Raw genomic sequence first — 21,796 nt, 5'->3', positions numbered from 1 at the left:
ATAGTCAAAATTTTCGATGAACTATAGGTGTGTTGAATAAGTCCTTAATAATATTTTTACTAAAAAATTTCTGGAGGACGGAAAGGGGTATTATTGTTCATATGGATAGAAATCCTGCGTTAATTTGATCTTCTACGTGGCTGAAGCCATCACGACTTCTACAACAAGATTCTCTGACGTTTAAATGTGGCATATTATATACGTGTGTTTAAATACATTGAAAAATTATATATAAAAAGGGAAAAAAATATTGCTATTTAAAATCGCAAAAAAACTCCTGGTAGCAACTCCCTCCCAAGAAATTTCCTAGTGAGACTCATGATCCTCCCCCTCGCCCTTTTCAATTGTTTTCATTGTTACAATGGGAGGGGTATAATAGCCCCCACCCCAACCCTCCTAGCTTCAATAATAAAGGCGTAAACTAAAAATATTCCCAGAAATCAAGAGGGATTAGGTAGAAATTTCTGCCCCCCCCCTTTCCCCAAAATTCATTCAAAAATTACCTGAAAGCTCATTGAAAGTCAATATATTTAGAATTTAGAATGTACTCCTCGGGGCATCTGTCCACCGCCCCTCTTTCATAATAATTGATGCGCACTTACCAACCACTGTGTACAATTTCATGAAATATCAAGCAAATTAAGTTTTCTGCAATAAGAAGGGAATTATCACCCCGCAGCATCCTTGTTCAGGCTTAGTCTGAAATTTCTAAATGAAGGAAGATGAGAGATTATCTCCTACCCTCCGCTGTACCTCTTTCTATATTTATTTCAAGGATCATGAAGAGTTAGACAATTTGGGCGTTCAGATGCGAGTTTTTAGGCATCTGCCCCACACCCCACCAAAAGATGACCCGCTCACAATAGATGATGCGCAATTATACATAAAGAACCACAATTTTATGAAAAATCTAGTGAACCATTTCAGTTAAATCTAGCAGTAAGATAAATGTCATAGTAACTATTTATCTTGTATCAACTACGTGATTTTTCAGGAACGAATGTGCTACCATGTGACTTTACTTCCTCTGCAGCTAGGAAACTCAATTTATAGATTTTTGATATTTTTTTAAGCGTTTGGCTATCTCAGTATTTTCAGTGGATAGCAACTTGGTCCTCCTTGGGGCAAAATCGTAGTTTGGTGCCACCAAAACACCAACTTCCCATGGCACAACCTTTCTGGTCATTTAAAGAGAGCACTAGAACTTTGCATTTCCATTCGAATGAGCCCTTTCAGAATCTTCTAAAACCATTGGTTCGATGCGATCACCCCAGGGAAGAAAAAGTAAAAACGAATAAACGTGCAACCATGATCTTTCTTCTACGCAAAAAAAGAAGAAAATTACACATTTTTTTACATAGTAGCTTGAAGCCTCTTAAGTAGGGTTCTCTGATATGGTGAAACTAATGGTTTAGCTTTAATTAATATAAATTGGCTGTGGGTGGGGTTGCCCTCCTTTTAAAAAATCAGGCACAAATTTTAAGGATTTTTTTTGCGCAATATGTAATTTTAGGAAAAATTTCAAGATTTTACTAGAATTTACTCAATTCTAGATTAGAAAATTAGTTAGTAAAATATAGAATTTTGACGGAGGAACAGGCCGGATTTGGAGAATAGTATAATGCTACGCATTTGGCATTTGTCCTTAAGGCGCTTGTAGAAAATATGAACACAGGAAAACAGGCTATAGCATTGTTCATGTATATTTTCCAACCAATTTATGAGAAAAGATGCCCCTTGCGTTTGACCAAACAAAAGAGGGATGATCCCCGCAAGCCGTGGATTACGGAGGCAATAATAGACAAGATAAAAAAGGAACTTGTTAGATGAGCAATCTCTTAATAGTCAGGATGACGCAGATTTTGCAGAATTCAAACGAGTGAGAAGCACGGTGAACAGTATGAGAAGGCAAACAAAGAAGAAGTATTTTGAACAAAAGTTTTCAGGCAGTAAGGGAGATACCAAAACCACATGGCAGGTTATTAATGACTTTATGGGAAATCGGAAAAGTAGTCAGTCGCCTTGCATTGATATAAATGGAAGTTATGTGAGTGATAAGAATGTAGTCGCGAATTATTTTGGCCAGTTTTATTCTCAGGTTGGCTCGTCTGTTCAAGAGAGTGTAAGGTGTGACAAGGAAAATTTTCTTAGCGAGGAATTCGTGGACTCTCGTGGAGATACTGTTGAATTCCAGTTTGAAAAGTGCACAAGTGATGAAGTGATTAAAATAGTGACAAATATAAAATCGACCTATGCTGGGATAGATGGGGTGAATCTGAGAACTTTTAAAGCTGTTTTAACGTATATACTACCATGTATTCTCCATGTTATCAACTTATCTATAATATAAAATCGAATTATTCTGGGATAGATGGGGTGAATCTGAGAACTTTTAAAGCTGTGTTAACGTATATACTACCATGTATTCTCCATGTTATCAACTTATCTATAGAAACGGTGACCTTTCCAGAAGCGTTGAAGCAAGCTAAAATCATCCCGCTTTACAAAGGGGGTGCCAGGTCAGATGCCAGAAACTGGAGACCAATATAGATACTGCCTTTATTGTCAAAAATTTTGGAAAAAGCGATTCATCGCCGTCTATATGACCATCTCATGAAACATAGCCTACTCATTGACACCCAATTCGGATTTCGAAAAGGTCATTCCACTAGTCGTGCTGCCATTCATCTTGCTGATTTTGTTAACAATTGTTTGGAAAATGGTGAAATCCCTCTTACAGTATTTTTTTGATTTTAGGAAAGCATTTGACCTGGTAGATTTAAAAATTTTAATGTAAAGATTAGAATGCTTAGGTATTAAAGGAGTGAATTTAAAGTGGTTTGAAAGTTATTTGTGTGTGAGGTCTATTAAAGTGATGATTGATGATGTTTTTTCTTCCCCTTATCAAGTGTTGTGTGGTGTGCCACAGGGATTGGTCCTTGGTCCACTTCTGTATCTGGTTTATGTGGAAGGTATGAGGTTTTATCTTCCAGATTGCTGCTTGACGTCATTTGCTGATGACACTACTGTTACTTCTTATAGTCGTTGTTTGGATAGTCTTGTGTCGAAAGTGAATTGTGTTCTGAGAAATTTGAATGTGTTTACTAGTTTGAGTTAGTAATCAGTAAATGTTACTAAAACTAATTTTATTTTATATTCTAGAGTAGGCAAGCCCAGTGATGTTGATGGTAGAATTCTGTTTAATATTAAGCCTGTAGTTCAAGTTCAGTAAATTCGGTACTTCGGTTTTTATATTGATGGTAATTTTTCGTGGAAACGCCACAGTGATGTTGTCGCAACAAAGATTGCACGTGGCCTTGGAGTGATTCGTCATTTTAAAATTTTTTACCCCACAGAGTTTTATTGCTTTTATACCAAGCTTTGATTCATCCATATGCTTTGTATGGGTGTATGTTATGGGCAAGCAATTTTTATGTGAATTTTAAACGTGTTCAGAATCTTCAAAATAAAGCAATGCGTCTTATTAGTGGGTATATTGAAGGTATCCATAACACTTCAGCTTGCTTCAATAAGTTGCAAGTGTTGAATGTAGGACAGCTACGGGACTACCAAATAGGAATTTTTGCCTATCAATGCTGGAATAATATTAGTCCAGAGGTTTTTTGGGATTATTTTAGTGACAATAGGTCTTTGCACCATTATGAAACTGTCATGCTAGTGACTTCATTGTTCCGAATAGAAGTGGCTCCAGGGCCAGCTTCCATACTATATTTTCCGGACCTAATGTGTGGAACTCTGTTCCTGAGAGCATTCGGGTGGCTGAGCACCTGGGTTTATTCAAAAATAAATTAAAAATTATTTGTTAGGTCAAGGTTCATAGCTTTTTTTTATTATTATTATTATTTGTTGTTCCCTTGTTTATAGTTAATTATTAGTTAGTAGATAAGTTATATGTACCCACCCAGTCACAAGTGCTTTTTTTATTATTTGTCGTTTCTTTGTTTATAGTTGACTATTAGTTAGTAGATGAGTTGTATGTACCCGCCCAGTCGCAAGTACTTTTTTGCATCTTTCTCAGGGCAGGTATTGGAATATTAGTTAAATGTATTTTTGATGCTAAATAAAATGAACTGAACTGAACTGAAAGATAGCAAGAGAAAACCAATGTGAAAACTCCCGAATAACGTTGGGTAATGGGCTAGTAGTTCTATAAATTTTAAAACCCATCCACAAGAGCCCAATTCTCTTGCCCAGTGTTAAGTTGGATAGATTAACATAAATGAACATCTGAATATTGCGAAAGTATAGCAGAAGACGCTAAGTGTTTCACAGTTAACATTTGTTTCGAAACTAAATATTTGGAAACCAACGCTTTGCAGAATGATATACACCTAACAGTTTAGTTAAGCTGAATAAGGTACTGAGGTTGCGACAATAGTACATATGCTATTGAAAAGAATTTTCAGTTGCTACTAATTATGAAGGATATCACTAATTGCCGCGAATAATATTTTTTTTTTTTTGACAAGAATTACAAATTGTCAAAATGAGGAGGCAAACTAACCATTTAAAATTACAGCCATTAGCTGTCATTCACTATCTTGCAGCAACTGCAAGTACATTACATTATGTAGTGCAATACTACATTATAGATATATTACTAACTATATAACTGGTAAGGGTCCACAACTCCAACCAATCACTAATATTAAGCTAAGAAAACGATCACGTGACATTATACAACTGGTACCTGAAGAGAATATTTTCCATTGTATAGATACAGCAAATTGGTTTCAAATCTTCACAGGATAGTGTATGTTACGGTTTTTCTTCGTTTTTTCCTTGTTGTCCAGAAGGGTCTGCTGCTAGCAACGATATAATAGCACGCCTTTGACAGAAAACAAAAAGGGATACATAGCACTCATTTTAGGTTTAGAATTTGAGACTATATCTTTGATACAAATCTTTTGTACTTTGAGTATAAAAGAAAGCATGCTATAGCATTCCTACATTAGTGGGTGGACACAACTCATTGAAAGGTGAATGTTGATTTACAGCAGAACAAGAAAACAAAGATTTGTCATGGACTTCGTTTACAAATCAAGGCTCAAAATATTACAGATTCGACGTCAGAGATTACTTTATTCTGATTCAGGTGTTTATTTCCCTTTATTTACAGTTTTTAACCCTAGCGTAATCATCGATTCCTAATCTTCTCTTCGTTTCTTTTCACTTGCTTAGCAAACAAGAAACTTACATGACAAAGGAGATCGAAACTCTTCAAAATCACTATCATCATCATCATCAAGGAACACCAATTTTGTTTTTTTAGCCATTGAACTCCTGAAAACGAAAGAATAATAAAGTAATAAACAAAAACAAAAAAAAAGACAACGAAACTTCAATGTTTTAAATAGAGCAGGGTGTCTCATAAGGAAAAGAGGTTGTTTTTTTTCTATAACCCCCAGGTTTTTCCATTCCTTTTCATCTAAAATGAAACAAGTTTGAAGTTGTAAATCTCACAGTTTTGAGAAGGCTTTTCCTGTAGGGAGCAGGCCTCCCCATAGGAAAAGCTCCAGTTCCAAGTTTGGAATCTTGGAAAATTTATATATATATATATATATATATATATATATATATATATATATATATATATATATATATATATATATATATATATATATTTTAAACATTGACCTAAAAAAGTAACACTGTTATTAATATTTACTATCTTGGGATTTTTCGCAATCGCAAATGTTTATTTAGACCCCGCCCCCCAGCAATTCTTTTATATGAGAAGTTTGCTTTCTCCAGCAAGAATAAACTTTAAAAACGTGTATATTTGTGACCAGTACCAAAGTGACATTTTTGCAGTGAAAGAAGGAGTTCGACCTTTCTTCCCCTCTTTGGGAGGCTAAGGATATTGAAATAAACATTTGAAAGAAATGTTGAGGGGAAAGTTGAACTAAATCAAAACGTGCTATGTGCATACAGATTGCTGAAACAGGTGTATCTGAAATATTTTTGAAACAACTTACCATGTCAAGAGGAAGCTTCTGGGGTATCATGAGGGGGATGTTCAACTGACCAAAAGGTAACATGTACCTGTTACTACTGCTATTAATACTGCTGCTACCACTGTTACTGCTACTAATAATAATATACTATTACTGCTACTACTCTTCCTTCTACTACCACTACTACTATGATGCTAGCACAAATCAGGCTATATGTATGAAGGTGAAAATTTGACAGAGTATTAAGAGGAAATTTGAACTAAGTCAAAGCACACTATGTGCATGCAGATTATCAAAAGAATGTATCTCAAGAATGGATTTAGGTGTTAAGTTGGAACTTTCAGAGAATACTTAAAGGGTGACAAAAAGGTAATATGTGCATGCCACTACTAAAACTACTGCCACTGCTACTTTTACTAATACTACTGCTGCTTCTAAACTACTCCAACTACTACTTAAATTGGAACAACTTGAAACACAGGGGTTTTTTATTTAGTTTTAAAGCAACAATTAGTTTTAAAGCATAATGGGCAAAATTCATACCTGTGGGGGATTGGCATACCCAATATCCCTGGAGATACAGTTACTGGACCATTCAACTATGCTGAATAAAATGGCTCTCTCAAAATTTTGACTGTAAGTGCTTGAAAAATAATGGTCTAAAGAGGGGGGCTGCTTGCCCTCCAACCAATTTTGGCTCTTACAAAGGGCGCTAGAAATTTTATTTCCAATCAAATTAGCTCCTTTAAAGTTTAAATTATATCACTAGCTATGATAGAGCAACGCTGCCAATCATGTTACTAATATGCCCTTTTGAAAACCTGCATGCATATAGCCTTTTTGTTCAACTGAATCTCCTTTTAAGTATTCCCTAAAATTTTCACCTTAATGCCCTTAGTTACATTAGTTACAGTAACTGCAGAAATAGTATTAAAACTATACACATAGTGTTTTCTAGCTAGTTCAAAATCCACCACAACTTACCCTTAAAACTTAATAATGCAAGCTGTTCTTGAGATATTGCTTTTTTACTCTTTTTACAATCAACATTATTTTAATTTGTTCTGATTTAGTTCAACATCCACCTAAATATTCCTTGAAAGCTTCGTCTTAATACCCTTAGCTAGTGTAGTAGCAATAGTAGCAGTATGCACATAGCACCTTTGGTTTTCTTCAACATCTCCTTCAGCCCACAATGAAAGTTTCAATTTAATACTATTAACCATTCCTAAAGCATTGTTGATATGTCTTCTTGACAACCTGTGGGCATAGTGTGTTTCAGTTTAGTTCAATACAGGTTCAATATTGCCCAAAATTTTTGCCTTGATAACCATAGCTTTGGTAGCAGTAGTAGTAGTTCTGGTAGTAATAGTGGTAGCAGTAGAATTAATAGTAGTAGCCTTAGCTTTAGTAGCAGCAGTAGTAGTAATAGTAGTAGTAGGAGTAGAAGGAGTAGCAATATGATGCAAATATTGTCTTTTGGTTAGATCAAAATTCCCCACAACAAGCCCTGTAAGTTTTGACTTCCCAAACAAAACCATTCCTAAAATATTGCTGATATACCCTTTTTACAACCTGCATATAAACAGTTTGTTGTGATTCAGTTCACCTTCCCCCCTAAAAATTCCCTGAAAATTTCACAATTTATACCTATATATAGTTGTATAGTTGTAATAGTAGTCACAATAGTAGTATTTGTATTATTAGTACTAGTAATAGCATTAATAGTGATAGCACTAGTAATAGTAGTAGCAGTAGGATTAGCATATTACCTTTTGGTCAGTTGAGCATCCCTCTCAACAAGTCCTGGAAGTTTTAACTCAATACAATTAGCCATTGCTATGACATTGCTGATATGTCGTTTTGATAACCTATATATTCATAAACTTCTTGAAATTTTCATCTTAATGCTCTTAGTCTTGGAAGTAGTTGCAATAGAAGTAATAGTTGGATCAATAGTAGTAGTAAAACTAATACACACAGCAGTGACAGTAGCATTAGTAGTAGCATGCACATATAGCCTTTTGGTCAATTGATCTTCCCCTGAAAGCATTGTCTGGGAGTTCCACTTATTACACAAATCAATTCTTAATATATGCTATTTTGACAATCTGAATGCACATAGTATCTTTCGATTTAGTTCAAATTTGCCCTTACTATTCTCTTAAATTTGACCTTCACAGAGTTAGCCTTAATATTACTAGTAGTACATTAGTTGTGGTGGTAATAGTAGCAGTTTTAGTGTTGTATTAGAAGTAGTAGTAACAGTAGTAGCAGCAGCATTAATAATAGTAGTAGCATGTATATGTTGTCTTTTGGTCAGTTGAATATCCCCCTCATGATGCACTGGAAGTTTCACCTTGATACAGTAAGCTGTCCCAAAAATATTGCTGATGTGCCCTTTTGACGCCCTGTTCAGTTTATTACTCTAAGCCTTACAAGTTGTTCCAATTTAAGTAGTAGTTGGAGTAGTTTAGAAGCAGCAGTAGTATTAGTAAAAGTAGTGGTGGCAGTAGTTTTAGTTATGGCATGCACATATTACCTTTTTGTCACCCTTTAAGTATTCTCTGAAAGTTCCAACTTAATACCCAAATCCATTCTTGAGATACATTCTTTTGATAATCTGCATGCACATAGTGTGCTTTGACTTAGTTCAAATTTCCTCTTAATACTCTGTCAAATTTTCACCTTCATACATATAGCCTGATTTGTGCTAGCATCATAGTAGTAGTGGTAGTAGAAGGAAGAGTAGTAGCAGTAATAGTATATTATTATTAGTAGCAGTAACAGTGGTAGCAGCAGTATTAATAGCAGTAGTAACAGGTAAATGTTACCTTTTGGTCAGTTGAACATCCCCCTCATGATACCCCAGAAGCTTCCTCTTGACATGGTAAGTTGTTTCAAAAATATTTCAGATACACCTGTTTCAGCAAGCTGTATGCACATTGTACGTTTTGATTTAGTTCAACTTTCCCCTCAACATTTCTTTCAAATGTTTATTTCAATATCCTCAGCCTTGGTAGTACTTGCTACAGAAGCAGTAGTTTTAGTGATAGAAATGGTAGTAGTAGCAGTAAAAGCAGTGGTACTTGTAGCAGTAGTAGTAGCTTGCAAATATTGCCTTTTTGGTCAGTTGATCATCTCCCTTATCACTTCCTGAAAGTTCCAAAATAATATAATCAGTCATTCCTCAGTTATGTTCTTTTGACAGTCCATATACTATACACACAGTGTGTTTTGATTTAGTTCAACACTCCATTCAACATTCCCTGAAAGGCTTACCTAAATGCCCTTTGTATTTTGGGAAAGTAAAGGTCAAACATGCATACCTTTCCCAACATCATATACTATATGTAAACAATGAACAAATTGCCTAAATTACAGCCTCTATTCTGAGGGCTGTGGGGAGGTTGACATCCCCAAAGGCATAATTACTGGACCTTTCAACAATGCTGAAGAAAATAGATATCTCAAAATGTTGGTTAGATATTTGTTTTGGGAAATGATGGGCATAAAGGGGAGGGCTGGTTACCCTCAAATCACTTTTAACTCTTAAAAAGGTCATTATAACTTCCAATTTTCAATCTAATGAGCCCCATCTGAAGTTTATTTGACCACCAGTTCCATAAAAACCGTATGTGCCCCCAGGCATATAAGGTTATAAGGGTCTCTATGCCCCCAGGACAAAATTTACAACCCTTACCCCATGGCTCTAGGGGGTTGTGTCAACCATATATCTCACAGTTTCTATCACATAAATTTGGCAAAAAGAGAGCATCAGGAGAGGTAGTTGCCCTCCATCACTTTTGACTCTTAAGGGGGCTTAAAACGGGCACTAGAACTTCTGATTTCTAATCAAATGAGCCCCCTCCAAAGTTTATATAACCACCCCTTCCATAAAACACTATATGTTAATAATGGGCAACTAGTTTAACTTACAGCCCTTGCCCTGCAGGCTGTACAGGCTGCCATCCTCAAAGACATAATTACTGAACCTTCCAATTACGCAGAACAAAATGACTATCTCTAACTTTTGATCAGATGTGTTTGGGGAAATGATAGGTGTGGCTGGTTGCTCTCAAGTTACTTTTCAAAAAGTTTGTGGTAACAAACTGTAAGTAAGGAGCAACTAAATGTAAGGACTGTAAGTAAGGAGACTTTTGGCAACTATTGACTGTTTTACCTTTTGGGGTCCCATGAAGGGTTCAAAATGGAATTTGCCCTGGAAACAATTATTAAACTAGGCCTATGAAATAGCACAAGAAAAACCATCAACTGATGTATTCAGTTTCATTCTAGCTAAATTATGTTGTAAATGCAAAATTACCTGGGTTTCTAACTGCACTCATCACATCATCATATATTTTGTGGAAACAAACTGTAAGTAAGGAGCAACCCAGCTCAATAGTAACCAAAACTCTAAAAAACGAAATTTTGATACCAATAGATACACCAAAAGAATCGGATTTTTATGCTGATTTCAAATATATAAGTTTCATCAAGTTTAGTCTTACCAATCAAAAGTTATAAGCCTGAGAAAATTTGCCTTATTTTCAAAAAAAGAGGAAATATCCCCTAAAAGTCATAGAAGTTTCATGAAAATCACACCATCAGATTCAGCATATTAAAGATGCTCTTTTTTTTATCAGGGGGATTGCATTGACCCAGTGGTACTAGAATATTGCAAGAGGATCATTGAGGAGCTTTTCATGGGGGAAGGAGATTTTCTAAAAAGGGGCACCAGATTTCTCAGCATTATTTAAAAAACAATCAGGAATTAAATAAAGAAAAACAAGTTTTTTCAAGTGAAAGTAAGGAGCAACATTAAAAACTTAAAACAAATAGAAATTATTATGTATATGAGTGTTTGCCCCCTAGTCAATACCTTGCTCTTTACACTACTAAAGTTTTTTTAGTACTTTCAAAAGAGCTATTTATTGTAATTAAATGGCATTTGTGATTCAGGGGTCATTCTTAAAGAATTGGAAAAAAATTCGAACTTTAGCATAGAGCGTGAGGTATTGACGAGGGGGCAAACCCCCTTGTATATGTTTCAATTTCTGTTCATTTTAAGTTTTAATTTTGCTCCTTATTTTCAGTTGAAAAACTTGTTTTTTATTTAATCACTATTAAAAAGGGCACCAAAACTTTCAATTTCTAATCAAATGAGCCCCTTTTGAAGTTTCTATGACAACTCCTTCTATATGAAGTCTCCTGGTAAAAAAAAAAAAAAAAAAAAAAAAAAAATAAAACATTGTGTCAACATTGTTCTTTACTTAGGCAGTGCTACTGCACTGCCTATGAAGAATCAGAAACAGATGACTTGTTTTTAATTTACCTTTTCTGTTTTTTTTTTTAAAATAAATTTTTTGTCTCTGTTTTTTTCCCCTTTTTTTCCCCCTTTTTTTTTTTTTTTTTTTTTTTTTTTATGATAAAAAAATGAGATATTCTAGAATTTCGGACTTACAAAACAGTGTTTTCAGCATAACTTGAAATTGTAAAGAAGCATGGTTACATTTCATGCCCTATACAATTTGGTAAATTTTCGGTATTTGTTTAGCCTTGTGTCACCTGATAAGGAGACATGTTAAGAAAACAATTCTTACTTTAAAATATGTATAATGATCCTAGTTCTTATATTATCCAACTGGAGAATCTTTATCATCAAGTCTTTCCTCTAAAAATCCTTCTTTTTCCAGCTTAAAAGGAAATGTTTCCAAAACCCACGCTGCTGAGATTCAATGCTCAAGTCTTTTTAAATTGCCGCCTAATAAGTTGTTTTATAGATAGCAACCATGCTGGTCTTTTTAATACTTTTTTTTTTAAAGAGCAGTGGCGAAGGGCAAATATCAAAATATGAATGCTAAAGACCGGCATGAATACTATCTATAAAAGAACTTATTAGGCGGCAATTTATAGCGGCAATTTAAAAAGACTTAAGCATTGAATCTCAGCAGCATGGGTTTCGGAAATTTTTTATTTATAGATGGAAAAAGAATGATTTTTAGAGGAAAGACTTGATGATAAAGATTCTCCCGTTGGATAATATAAGAACTAGGATCATTATACATATTTTAAAGTAAGAATTGTTTTCTTAACATGTCTCCTTATCAGGTGACACAAGGCTAAACAAATACCAAATTTTCTACATATTTATATAAATTAGCTAGGAAGGAAGGCAATACATCACTATGCTATGTTTTATGCTCTTTTCAAACTCATTAATTTCTTACAGGGCAAATTCCATTCTGAGCCCTTAATGGGGCCCCAAAAGGCAACTATTTTTTTAATTAGTTCAGCCAATAGAAAGTGCTTTTATCTGCACTTGTGACAGCAACTCCTTGATAGAAGTAGTCAAAACAAGAAATGGCTGAATAAAAGAGAATACTCATGGAACCTGACAATTTTTATTTGCTGAAAATGGAAATTGTATTTGTTGAAAATGGAAATTTTTTCTCACTAAACAATTTTTTAAAACATATTTTTAAACTTTTGGAAACTATGGACTGCTACACCTATGGGAGCCCCATTAAGGGTTCAACATGGAGTTTGCCCTGAAAACAATTCTTGAACTAAAGAAAAACATCAACTGATGTATTTACTTTCATCCTAGCTAAATTATATTGTAAAATGCAAATTTATCTGGGTTTCTTACTGCACTCATCCCATCATCAAACAGTTTGTGTCAGCAAACTGTAAGGATCAGCCCAGCTCAATAGTAACCGAAACTCTAAAAACCAGAATTTTGATACCAATAGACATATCAAAAGAATTGGCTTATTATGCTGATTCCAAACATATAAGAGTCATTAAGTTTAATCTTACTGATCAAAAGTTACAGGCCTGAGAAAATTTGTCTGATTTTCAAAAAAAGGGGGAAAGACCCCCTAGAAGTCATAGAATTTTAACAAAAATCACAAGATTAGATTCAGCATATCAAAGAGCCTTAGTGTAGAGGTTGTTAGTTCCTACCTCCAAAAATGTGGAACTTTGTAATTTTTGCCAGAAGAAAGATCACAGATGGATGTTTTTTTTTCCCCCAGTGATGATTGTATTGACCCAGTGGGCCTAGTATGTTGAGAGAGGATTTATTCTAATGGAAATAAAAAGTTCTAGTGCCCTTTTTAAATGACCAAAAAAATTGGTGGGCTTTTGGGCTTTTAGGCCCCCTCTCACACCACTTTTTTGCCAAAATTGTCCAATCAAATTTTTGAAACAGCTATTTTGCTCAACATAGTTGAAAGGCCTAATAACTATGTCTTTGGAGATAAAATGACCCCCCACAGCTCCTGGGGAAAGGTATTTAAGGTATGAAATGTGTCCATTGTTTACATATAGTATTTGTTATTGGGGAATATGCATAAATCTTTTGGGTGGGGAGGGGAGGATGAATTTTCTGCTGGGGGGATTTTGCATGGAGAGAATTTTCTGCTGTGGGATTTTGTATAGAGAGAATTTTCCATAGAGAGGGAAGCTTCCAGGGGGAGAACTTTTCAGGGGAAATTTCAAACTGGGTGAAATTGCCAGAATTCCTATACAAAATTTCTTTATATGCCTTGCTTTCTCTTCATCAATTCAATTTTATGCATGGAGATGCTAAGAATAATTGTCTAGGGTAAATTTTTGCCAGGATTGAAATGTCAAGAAGACATTTCTGTGGAAAGGAGAATTTTTCCATGGAGGTGGAGCCAGATATCCTATCATTATTTAAAAAACAATAAGAAATTAAATAAAGAAAACTAACTTTTGTTACAAAAACAAAAATAAACAGTTTTTTTTCAATTGAAGTAAGGAGCAACATCAAAAGTTAAAACAAACAGAAATTATTAAATATATGAGGGGGTTTGCCCCCTCCTCAACACCTTGATCTTATGCTAAAGTTTATATGTTGTCTAATTCTTTAAAAACAACTCCTGAAACACAAGGGTCATTTAATCTAAACAATAGGTAACTTTTTCTTAAAGTGCCAAAAAACTTTAGCATGAAGAGCAAGGTGTTGAGGAGGGGGCACCTGCTCCGCCCCCCCCCCCCTCATATACATAACAATTTCTGTTTGTTTTAAGTCTTAATGTTGCTCCTTACTTTCAGCTAAAAAAAAAACTTGTTTTCTTATTTAATCACTTTCACATAACAAGGCTGGAAATTTCTATGTATTTAATGGTGTAAATCTATTAGCTGTAGGCATATTGGGTGAAATTCTAGTCTAGCTAGGCCTACTATTTACTATCTTGGAAAGGGGTTAGGTTAAGAAAATGAAACTTTCAGGGATGGGTCTACAGACTAAAGTATGTCCTAGGAAGGTATTTTGAAGTACCTAACTCAACTCCTTCCTCTAGAGGGCCCTGGCCTTTAAAAATCTTTGTGTTAGCCTATATAAGTGAAACCTTGCAAATTAGATCTTCTGCTTACATGAAGAACAACAAAACTGTTTTCAGATTCACACCTTTGCTCAATCCCAATTTATTAGGTTTCAAAGATCTGTAACTACATTTCCTAAATTTAGAAAAAACCTATTGATATGGCTTAAAAGTCTACTCAAATAGCCTAATAGGAATTGCATTTTCAGAGCTAAATCAAGAGTAAAAGAAACTGATAAGTGGAAATTGAGGTAAAATGTTGTTTTGTAAAAATTTCAATAATTTCAATAGGCCTATTTCAATAGGCTAGACCAATCAAGTAGGCCAAGGCAAATTTCTAAGACTTGGAAATCAGAAGAGGGTTAACATGAAAGCTTGGCAATACCTACCCAGAATATTTTTTTACCCTGGATTTAGGCCTATTACAAAAATTGTTTTTTTATCAACATAAAGTAGGCTACTGTTTTTTATCTACAAAAAGTAGGCTAGCTAAACCAAAATTTTACCAGCACAGTGCAACATGGGGAATAGTGTGCTGTTTCTCTTTGGATCACAAAGGTTTGATCACCATTTACAAATTTTGATAGTGCTGCAGATAGGCATGGCATTGGGAAGGTTAAGCTTGATGTTGGTTATTCCAACTTCTTGGTGGAGGTGCAGAATGCCTAGCCCTTAGCTGACAAGGCTTATTCAAATTCATCATCACTGGTTTGCCATTACATTGAGGATTTATTGGCACAAATTGTTTCTGACCCCCTTGGGGATCTGGTAAATCAGCCTAGCCTATTCATCTTCCCAAAATTCACTTCAGCTTATAGCCTAGCTTATTACACAATTATCTAAGATTCTAAAAAGGCAACAGAATCAATAATTTCTAAAGAATAAAAAAAAAATGCATTCTAACCCACTCACAAAAATATTGCAAACTTGAAGCTAAGATTTTACATCCAACTTATATTGTGCTGTAGGACCATGGTCTGCATATTTAAATTTCTAAATCTTTCATCATACCATCTAGATTTTAGTGATAAATACCAATGTTATAGAGTTCTATTAAAGCAACAGTAATTTCACATTGGCCAGGTCGGCCCACAAAACTCGTTTGTTTATGGTTTGTAAGAATTAGTACAGGAATAATAAGGTTTGACCAGGAACAAATTGATAAACTAATTCTATCTTCACTATCCAGACCAGAAAAAATCGCTGAACAATATATCCAAAATCCCCATCTCCAACTCGTTGCGAATTTGTTTTTTTCGCCGTTTTTTTTTATTAATCTTTATTTTTTGGAAAAAATGAAATATCACGAAACTGGTGTTTGATATGTCTTTCCGTATCAAATTTAAAAGCCGAAACGATATCTGATGTTATTTTTTCCGAAATGTCAAAAAATAAATCAGAAATACTCTGTTTTTGAACAAAAATGAACAAATTTTAACGTTTTAGGTAAAAAAAAAAACAAGCGTTCGATAGAAGTTTCTAGATCAGTTTTGAGTTGACAAACTAGTTTTCCAAGATACTTCAAGATCTTTTTAATACCCATCCTCCCCACCCTTCCCCAAAAACCTTGCTCTTCGCAGGCATTTGAGATCGAATCCATTCACTTTTATCACCATAAAAAACGACGTGGTAAAATTATTTGTAATAAAACGAAAGAAAATTTCACATCTGATTGATCAAAGGAACAAAAATCACACGGAAAATTAAATCACAGGCTTAAAGCTCATCCTCAGAAAACTCATATTCTTGACACTTCGCGTTGTTGCATGAAACTCCTCTACATACTCGACAAGCTATGGTGTATTCAAGGCCATTGTTCTTGCAGGAGCATCTTTCACTGTCGCAACCATCAGCTCGGCAAGAACACTTCACTGTCTTTAGAAGATGAGGAGGAGGAGCGGGGAGATCCGTCATTTTTGGCTCTAAGACTTCGTTGCCTTGAAGATTCCATCCCCAGCTTAGGGGGTCAACCGTGTTCCCAAGCCAAATATGAACCTGGTTGTAGACTGGGAACGAATGATACTTTGCTGCCATTATAGTCAGAGGTAGCTCTTGTGGGTGTACGAATGAGGTGGCAGTATTGACTTTTCTCTGGAAAACTTGGTTCCTGGTAGTGTCAAGACTTGGCAGATCCTGGCAGTTGTGGAGTTTCAGCAAAGCTTTCTCTCCAGCCGCAGCTATCTCATCATGAGATGCAGATTTTTTGGTAAACAGGGTACTGGCGTCTCTGAAGCTCGAGCTGGATAACAATAGCTGAAGAGCTTTTCCTTTTCTGATGTCATAAAAGGTACGATGTTTTGTCGCAACCCAGTATGGCGTGACAGAACGGCATCAGCTGGCAAACTGCCGATCCTAGCTTGTCTTTTATCTGACAAACATCCCAAGCTGAGCAGTCACTTCCGAATTTCACTTCCGGCGAGAAGTAAACTCGATTTGAACTCTTGTCTACATGACAGACGAGGAGGACGAGAACATCAATGTCATCAGCAACCACAATGGTGTCGCTATAGAGTGCAGTTTCCGTGGCCTTCTTCACTATTTCTAGATCAGCATCTCTTTCAGAGTGGTATAAATCGCAACCGCTGGCTACCAGAGTGTTTCCAAGAATCTTCAGATAACGCGATTTTTTTCCTTGCATGAAAGACACTCCTCCTTCTTCATGCAAAGATTCATGTCTTCGGTAAATAACACTTCGTGGCAGACAGATCCAGCTCGACGCAAATGGGTTGCACCTTTGATTGACGGACAGCCGTCGTATCCGTCGAAGACGACAACTGCACGGAGATGCTTTTTTTCGACGTAATGAATGTACGAAGACATGATAGCCTTGTATGTGGAAGTGACCTTCCTCGGGATCCGATGGAGAAGGGCGCCCCCGTCTAAGACGAAGCTGGTAATTCCCACCGGTCTTGGGGACTGAGCATCAAACCCATATGACTGATAGACTGCTTTTGCTAGCTTGGGCTTGTTGGCCTTTCGCATGAATCCGTTTCTTTCGAAAAGAGCAGGAGGAATGGTATAGAGCTCAAACTTGAAATAATCTTCCTTGAGACTAGACCTCTGGGCAACGATACTGAACCTCTGAAAAAGTAGCACCAGGTCGATGTGCACCACCTCACAAGAGCCCGACTTTTTTGTGGTCATCAGAGTCACTTGTTCTTTCTTTTTAAAGACTTGTTCCTTCAAGGTCTTTTCTGACATCTTGTCTAAGATTTTCTTCCCAGCAGATTCAGCTTCGTCAACATTCACGTTTGGAGATGAAGTTACTCCATTTGCAACGTCTCTCAGTTTTAAATTGCCTTTGAATGGGGATGACACTTCGAAGAAATCTACCAGCTTCGCGGTATCTTCACGGTCACGGGTTTGTCTGTTCAGACTCAAGTCACGATGCTGCTCGCTTGTAGAGTAGCCGATATTCGTCAGGTTCTGCATCAACAGGTTGACCTCAAGACACGCCGGCCTCGATAGGACCCAAATCCCTCTCTGTTCTTCAGTCATGCCACCACCACCAGTAAGTCCTCCCGATGTCTTTAGGCTTCGCATGTACTGTACTCTTGTTCAATAACTAAGTCTGCTGAGAGGCCGGCCCAGCGCTGATCTGACCTTCTAATCGTGTGTCCTTGCCCACTGAACATCTGAAACATTTTTGGGTGATGACCGGGGATCTTAGTCACCTCTTGGATGTACAACCAGACAGATTTCACGTAAAGGTTGTGCCCAGATGCGGCTAGGTAGGGAAGTATTTCTGCTGCAACCTGCAAATGCAGGTCCCATAGGCCTAGTCTCTCGGCACGTATAAACTTGGGAAGCTTTTCAACCATGTCAAGGTACTGCAGCCAGAGCTTTGCTGTTCGGTGAGCTGCGCTTTAAACGCAGGGAAATGTATCTTTCAACTGCTTATACCTGCACCAGTAGATGGCAATGATAAGCAAAATGGTCTATGAAGGGGAGTATGCAGAGAAGAAGTTTTGTTAATGCAGGCCATGTCCTGATTAAGGCTATGCAATTCAACTTATTTACAAGTTATTTACCCTAACATTTATATCAATAAACTACAAACCTGAATGAGATTCTTTGTACGATCCGGACCGGAGATAACTTTTTATTTGCATAAGACTGCAGCTCGGTTGCCACAAGATGGTGTTGAGAACGTGTGTAAGTGTAATCACGCCAGCTTGAAAAGATCTGGATGTGTACTGAAAAAAGACAAACGAACGGACAAAAAAAAACACACAAAAAAATGATATCATCGTTATCACTTGTTTTTTTTTTGCCAAAAATAGCGAAATTTTGTTATTTTTTTTTTACTAAAAATGGATTTTTTTTTTCATTTTTTTTTACGTTTATGAGAAAATCTAACGTCAGAAACGGTTTCAGCTCTCAATTGTGATACAGATAGACGAATTAACCACTCATTTCGTAACACTTAATTTTTTCATGAAAAATAAAAATAAATGTAACAAAAATAGCGAAAAAAAAAACAATTTCGCAACAGGTTAGATATGGGGATTTTGGATAAGTTGTTCAGTGCTTTTTTTTTGGTCCGGCGGATTGTGGAGAAAGCATTACTTTATCAATTTGTTCCTTGTTCATTTTTTTGTGTATTATTACTGTACTAAATGTAAATTTTTCTGATTGGTTGATATATTTGAGCTAGCTAGTCACAGACCATTTTAAACTCCTTCGTTAAGTGCTTGCTCTATTGAATGGAAATCCAATATAACTTAAGTTACTGCGAGTAATATTTTTTCTATGACTGGAAAAGTGACTCTAGTTTTCGAAAATTTAAGGGAAGAGGGATAGAATGCATTACCTTTAAATATGCGGGTGGGTCTTTTTTTCAATAAAAAAAAAATTCTAAAATGAATGATATATTTTAATAGAATTACTAAAAAGGTTATGTAACTAAATCTGGGGTGGGGCAAAAATATCAAGGGTGCATTTGACCCCACCCCCAATTGACGTCACAGGATTGGAATAGCTCAATAATGCTAAATTTTAGCTTTACTTTGGGTACTCTTTTGACTCGACAGAAGACACTCTAGTGTGAAATTGATGAGTTTTTTATTTTATTTTTATTTCCTTTTTTATTTTTTAGATTGGAATACTTTCAAAATCCTTTTAGGTATGCGTTATCTTTGTGTTCTCGCTGTTTTAATCTTGTTTTGTCTTCTGCTCTTGTGCACAGAACACTTTTGACTATTCAGACAAATATATTTTCTACAGTGAATTCTAATGACTTCAGATCGTATCCTTGGTTCTCTTTATTATTTTTCTTTGGAGGTTTAAGCCGTCAGGATTTTTAGTAGGTGGAATACCTTGAAACAAAGGTTGCTAAAGTAGATGCAGCTGCTAGTTACGGTGATCGTGGGACAGTATATAACGTCACAGAGTAAATCACAAAAGTTTTCAGTGAGCCCCATCCTGTCATCTAAATCAAAGAAAATCTCTTCTCTAAGAAAGCAAACATCGATAGAAGTTAAAAGGACAACTTTAATTAAGCAACAAACTTTTCTCAACCCTCAAATTCTGTAAATTTATAGCTAGAGTGTCACTTTTTCAATCTGAAATTATTATAGAAGCAATCAGCTTGTCTCGACACAAATTTTATTGCGCATATTCAAGACTTGCAAATCCACGAAAGTTAATGGCCTTTGCCCAATCTCCCGTTGAATCATACCCGAGCATTTGCTGAACTCTTGAATCATGCCCTCAACTAAGATACTGAAAACTGAGAGAATTCCTGCATGCCAGAAGAATAGGGCTATCATTATTTTGTTTAAGAAAAGTAGAAAACTGTAGTAATTGGCGTGGTATCACTTTAAAGTCGGAAGGGAGTAAAGCCCTCTGTCAGATACCCTTCAGGGACGTAATTTTCAATGAATCAGGGAGGCAAATGCCTCATCTAGACCCCATTTTGCCCCCCCCCCTCAGGATTTTTACTAAATTACGCCACTTCTACCATTGATCCTCATTCCGTCTAAATTTCATGCAGTACTGAGAGATATCCGAAGAAAAACTAAATATGGACCTGGTTAAAAAAAAATTAGCCTAGTCTTGATTCCTTGAAAAAGCAAGCAAATTCCAAACTTGAGAATTTCGTATCTTTGCTGAATTTTTATCGGTGAAAGAAAGAAGCAACTCCAACATTCAGAATTTACAGCATAATTGCAGACTTGCTCATTGAAGCAATGATCTAAGTTCTGACTCAGTACAAAAGCCAGCCAACTCGCCATTATGCGCAAATCAAGCTAATTTCAAGCTGTGGACGTTCCCAAAAGTGATGTAGACAAACTCCTTAAACTCTGCAAAACTGGCTTTGTCCCAGCTACAAAATTACATTGTATTACTATGACTTGGTGCAAAAACGACCTAGTTAGTCGTTCAAAAACTGACCAGTTCATGGTCCTAATTCATAATCAACATAATCTCAAGGGAACAACCTTTACTAGAAAAGCGCCCAAAAAAAGAAATATTAATCACAATTATAATATTTTATTGCCATTTAATGTGTGTGACATTTTAGATTTAACTACATAGATGAGCTTGTCATGAAGTGGTAAAAAGCTCAGTTCTCTGAAATTTTTTAGTAGTTGTGTTTTTGGATTAGATAGGATTTTCATATGCATATCTAGATGTGTGCCTATCTGGACATCTGGACATCTATCAGCAATAGATGCATCCTAGTAAAAATAAACCAAGGTCCATAGTAACTGTAAGTTAAAAACTTGTTTCTTAGGAAACTGTCTAGTGAGAAGCATTTGTTGGTAAAATTCGAGATGAGGGGTTTTTGTGAATCTTGGAAAGGAGTTTAGTTAGGTGAACGACACTAAATGAATCCAAAGTTTCAATGGTCTCCTGGAACGGCATTTTGAAGTACCTTTCAGGGATAGCTCCTCTCAGAAGGAACTGAACTTTGATAACCGTTTACCATCTTTGTGATATAAAATTGAAACCTTGAGAAATAGATATGCAACTCAAACGAGGTACAAGGTGAGTGTTTTGAGCCTCATACCTTTGCTTAGTCCTAATATTTAAGGTTCTAGTGATTTTAACTTTAGCCCCAAAATTCAGGGAAAATGGCTTGATATGGCTTAAATACTGCTGAAATAATACGAATTGCATTCTCAGAAACCAGAGCCAATACGAAAGAGACTGAACACCCAAAACAAATGTAAAAAGTTTTTTTTATACATGTATAGGTAAGTTAGCTAGGTCATCAACTGAATTTTCTAAGCCCTAGGAATAACAAAACAACAGAGACAGTAGATTGATAATACCTTCCAAGGGTATATTTAAGTTGTTGGATTTACTCATAATAATAATAATATAATGCAAAAACGTAGGCCAGAGCCTCTTACAAAATGTAACTTTCATGAAAGTTACATTCGCCTAACTCAATTGCTTTCCGAAATAGCCAGAAGCCCCAACTAGATTTTTGCCACATCTGGCAATAAGCGT

At 35.9% G+C, this 21,796-nt stretch overlaps 1 protein-coding gene across 3 annotated transcripts in view; it reads right to left on the bottom strand.

The window, feature by feature from the left end:
* Nucleotides 1–18,464, bottom strand: part of LOC148951989 (recQ-like DNA helicase blm-1) — a 117,165-nt gene extending 98,701 nt beyond the window's left edge. The window contains exons 1-2 of one of the 3 annotated variants that reach the window (XM_089089459.1): nt 18,396–18,464; nt 5,219–5,304 (exon numbers count right to left, since the gene is read on the bottom strand). In XM_089089459.1, the coding sequence (XP_088945585.1) occupies nt 5,219–5,297 (79 nt within the window). In that variant the 5' untranslated portion in view covers nt 5,298–5,304; nt 18,396–18,464. Of the gene's footprint in view, nt 1–5,218; nt 5,305–15,239; nt 15,328–18,395 lie in introns of those variants that run through there. The other 2 variants (XM_089089458.1, XM_089089460.1) reach the window with 2 other exon arrangements.
* Between the last annotated feature and the right edge of the window lie 3,332 nt (nt 18,465–21,796).

This window comes from Artemia sp. Qi Xiang Cuo, chromosome 5, assembly GCF_049724085.1.
Source record: "Artemia sp. Qi Xiang Cuo chromosome 5, ASM4972408v1, whole genome shotgun sequence".
NCBI lineage: Eukaryota > Metazoa > Arthropoda > Branchiopoda > Anostraca > Artemiidae > Artemia > Artemia sp. Qi Xiang Cuo.
The sequence above is the reverse complement of the archived record's forward strand: the minus strand, read 5'-3'. Positions and strand labels throughout refer to the sequence as shown.